Here is a 4,077-nt window from a genome sequence, read left to right on the forward strand (position 1 = left end):
ACAACAAGGAGACAACATATGTAGTACAAGTTAAAACTTTTTTATTTTTAAATGGATTTTTATGGATAGTAGACAAACAAAAATAACTTCAGATTTTTTTCAAAATCTCTAAAAAAATATCTCTAGATTCTTTTGACATAAAATCTATTTTTTTTAAAGCTGAAACAAACGCACCCAAAACATGTTTGGTTTCAATCACCTCTTGGTCTTTTGAGGCCTTATGAGATGCTTTCCAAAATCTCCTTATAAAAGAAATTAACCCTCTAAAGGAAAAATAAATAAAAAAGATATATTTATAAAAATTTACATGTATATATATGTATACAATGTTGATGTTTATTCACCCTATATACCTTCCAAAATCTCCTTATAAAAGAAGAAAACACTCAAACTAAAAGCACCTAAACTTCTAAAAATACTCAAAATCTTCATAAGAAGAATCATGCTGCATCTTACTATTTTTATCACTAACAATATCAACAATCTTCTTATTATCAGCAGCAGCCATAACAGTTTCTTTACTAACATACTGACTAAAATCAAACGGTTCAGGTATAATCGGAGGAGTAGAACTTCGAATCAAAGCCCAATTAACACCTTCGAAAAATGGATGTTGTTTAATCTCAGTAGCACCTCTTTTATAAGCAATTCTCTTATGAGGCTCTTTAACAAGCAACCCTCTAATAAGATCCCTAGCTACCGGACTAGCGGAAGGATGGTCAGGAAACCTTAAAGGCTGTCCTACAACATTAAAAAGCGTAGCGCGGTTTCCATTACCTTTAAACGGTGTTGTTCCGTATAAAAGCTCGTATAAAAATATCCCAAATGTCCACCAATCAACAGCACTACCATGTCCTTCACCACGCACGATTTCTGGAGCAAGATACTCATGTGTTCCAACGAATGACATTGATCGAACGTTAGTTGGTTCTGCCATTAATTCTGGAAGACGGCCACCTACCATAAGACCGAAATCTGATTTTGATTTTCGGTTTCTTTTGGATGGGAGGATTCTTGGGAAGAAGAAACTTGATGGTTGCATGCAACCTTGTACTGCATGTTCGTCGTCCAGGATTCCAATGGATGTGGTGGTGCTGGTTATGTGCGCGGAGGAGGATTTGACGAGGGTGGGGCTGACAGAACAACGGAGGGATAAGTCAAAATCTGATAGCATTATGTGGCCATTGTCTCGGACTAGGACGTTTTCGGGTTTTAAGTCTCTGTATACTATCCCTAACATGTGGAGGTATTCCATTGCTAATAGAATCTCTGAACAATAAAACCTGCATGACACAAAAATTTCATTAATTAGCATTTAGCATACTGAATATATATATATTTTTTTTAATTTTATACCATTTTGTTTTTTATATAATGTATTATATTTATCTGTGATTTCTACTTTGATTTGACAATTGGATTCAGAAGTAGAAGTTCGCGATCCTCTACTAACTGAAGTTCGTTTTTTATGCCATTGAACTGAAAGAAAAGTGACTAACCTTGCAGCATTTTCAGTGAAATGCTTGTTGGGTTGCTTCATTCTGAGGTTATGCAAACTACCACAACTACAAAACTCCATGACCAAACAATAATACTTCTCATTTTCAAAATAGGAATACAAAGTTGGCAAGAAAGGATGATCAAGAAGTCCAAGAATCTCCCTTTCAGTATGTGCTCTAAGAAGCTTATTTCTGCTAGCAAGTGAAGCCTTATCCATTAATTTCATAGCATAGAATGTTCCTGTCCCTTTAAGTTCAACAAGATACACACTTCCAATGTCACCGTAACCAACACGCTTCACAAGCCGAAAATGACCAAAGTTAAGATTTGAACTTGACCCTCTTGAAACCATGTTGATTGCATCCCACCTTACATCACCTCCTGTATGAGGCTTAAATATCGGTGCACTTGTGCTTTCTAGACTACCGCTACGTGAATTCGGTCCACTCCTTGAAATCATTCTTGGACTTGGTCTTGGAGTTGTGGAAAATTCGGAGAAATTTCTCATAAGTGATTCTAACTTTTGTGGCCTTGGTGATGATGTTGGTTTATTTGTAGTTTTCTTTGCATTGTTTTGATTTGTGAAACCATCTATTGCTTCTTGATTGTTCTCTTGTTTAGTATCATCATTTTCTGTATGATCATTTGCACAACTTTGATCTGTTTTCTGAGCTTCTTCAGATAAGCTGTTGTCACTCATCTGCATTTATTTAATAATGTGTAAAATAGAAGGTTTTAAAATTTGATAATCACTTCCTAAAATCATAATAATAATTATTAGGACCAAATTATTTGTTTTACAAATTTAACTGATATGAAATACTAACATCATTAGGTAAATCAGGCATTTTGATAGGCTTTGAGGCCAGCAATGGATTATAACACAATAGCACCTCTCAGGAGTAATTTCTGCAAGAGCATATCAAAATAAAGTTAATATAATAAATAGAAAATGTTACATTCAATGCATAATCAAAAGAAAAAAATGGAGGGCTAATTTTAAGAGTATCGGAAGAGTTAGTAACATGACTCTTTCCATAAAAGAATCGGAGTTTAATTCTAGAATTCTGCATTTGGGAGATAGTCTAACTCCATATAAATTTAACGTTTGTTCGTGCTGTCTCGAAAATTAGTTTTATCGTAGGCTCGTGGAGATACATTGGAGTGTCTATTGAAGTCAAATACTCTAATGAAGATGGGTTGACTACAAAAAGGAAATTAACTTATTTCTCATTGTTGTTGAATTCAACCAAGTTTATGTAAGAAATATAATAAGTATCACCATGCACTATGTCTCTAATGTGAATCCATATAAAATTATTTACTTATTACCAACATTACATTGGTCCGAATGGAATTGACTTCCAATACAATTGCACTTTCAAGCATCATAAGGTAGAGTTCACCACAACTAAGTTCTAAGGTTCGAGCTTTGTGGATAAAAAAATGTGGTTAGGGGAAGAGATTGCATTAAAGGTGGTCAACTAGATTCATCGAAAAAGATTAGTCATTATAAAATAGGTAAATACTTCACACCAATAACATGGTTACCAAATGCTACCAAATAGTCTGCATCGGTAACTATAATTGTGACCGCTTACAGGCGACATTTGCCTTCAATTTTTTGCAATATATAAAAATCACAAATTACATATCAAATCATTTTAACATAATTCTTTGTTTTTTTTGAAGGGTTTTTAACCTATTTGATGAATGGCATGAAAAACTATTGTGGAATATATAATATACATTGTTGTGATGATAAGAAAAAGAGACAAGAGAACCCCTCAGAAAATAGATGCTATGGAAAGCATATCAAACCTGAAATTTCAGCAAATTAAACTTGATAACTTGTTAAGATCTCTGAGAATGAACAGAGAATTTAATGATAATCCTTCCTTTGCATGTAATAATCAATGAAGAGACATTTCTCATTTGTTTGAATTTTGCAACATTGAAAAAGTGAACAAAAATGAAAGAAAGGAAGAAAAGAATAGAGAGATATGAAAAAATGTTGATGCTCAGTTCTTGATTGGACCAACAGCACCAAACATCATAATTAAACAGTTGAAGGAAGTAATTGAGAGGAAAATGTGGATTAAAAGGGAGAAGATCATCACAAAACCAAAAATTAGAAAACACACATTTATACATGTATAAATAGAAAATTAAAATTATATGAAATTATCAATGTGTTTATGAGCAAACTAAACATACATAGATACATCAAATGAAAGAAGGAAGAGAAAGGAAATGGTCATGAATACGGATGGATAGGCGTTTTTCTCTCTATAAAAAATAGTAGTTTTGTTTTTGCTAAATCAATTCACATCACATTCAGGTATAGTGTTAGCCAAAACTTATCTCCAAGGTGGCTATGATTTTAAACAAGATTACATTTTAAATTGAATTGCAATTTTGGTCCCTATTTTTTCTTTTTCTTTTTGTCAAGCAATTTTGGTCCCTCTTTATTCACTATTTTGTAAAGGTTCATTTGTTTTAAAATTTGATAGTTATTGCCCCTCCATTAAATATTAGGTTTAAAATCGCTATAATATGACATGTTTTAAACGAAGT

At 32.9% G+C, this 4,077-nt stretch overlaps 1 protein-coding gene across 1 annotated transcript; it reads right to left on the reverse strand.

Annotated features, from left to right (window-relative positions):
* Positions 1 to 255: 255 nt before the first annotated feature.
* Positions 256 to 3,442, reverse strand: LOC146898768 (serine/threonine-protein kinase RHS3-like). Its single transcript, XM_085734832.1, has 4 exons — positions 3,322 to 3,442; positions 2,328 to 2,409; positions 1,500 to 2,200; positions 256 to 1,283 (listed from the first exon to the last, which is right to left on the reverse strand). The coding sequence occupies exons 2-4, from the start codon at positions 2,346 to 2,348 to the stop codon at positions 410 to 412; spliced, it is 1,596 nt and encodes a 531-aa protein (XP_085590958.1). The 5' UTR covers positions 2,349 to 2,409; positions 3,322 to 3,442; the 3' UTR covers positions 256 to 409.
* Positions 3,443 to 4,077: the final 635 nt, after the last annotated feature.

This window comes from Medicago sativa, chromosome 8 (assembly GCF_051527215.1).
Source record: "Medicago sativa cultivar Bolivia chromosome 8, Bolivia_mono, whole genome shotgun sequence".
Lineage (NCBI taxonomy): Eukaryota > Viridiplantae > Streptophyta > Magnoliopsida > Fabales > Fabaceae > Medicago > Medicago sativa.

Coding starts and splice junctions, on each gene's coding strand:
- LOC146898768 (XM_085734832.1), bottom strand. CDS start 2,348: ATGCCTGATTTACCTAATGAT. Junction 2,201..2,327: donor TGCCTGATTTACCTAATGAT/GTTAGTATTTCA, acceptor AAATAAATGCAG/ATGAGTGACAACAGCTTATC. Junction 1,284..1,499: donor TTCACTGAAAATGCTGCAAG/GTTAGTCACTTT, acceptor TGTGTCATGCAG/GTTTTATTGTTCAGAGATTC.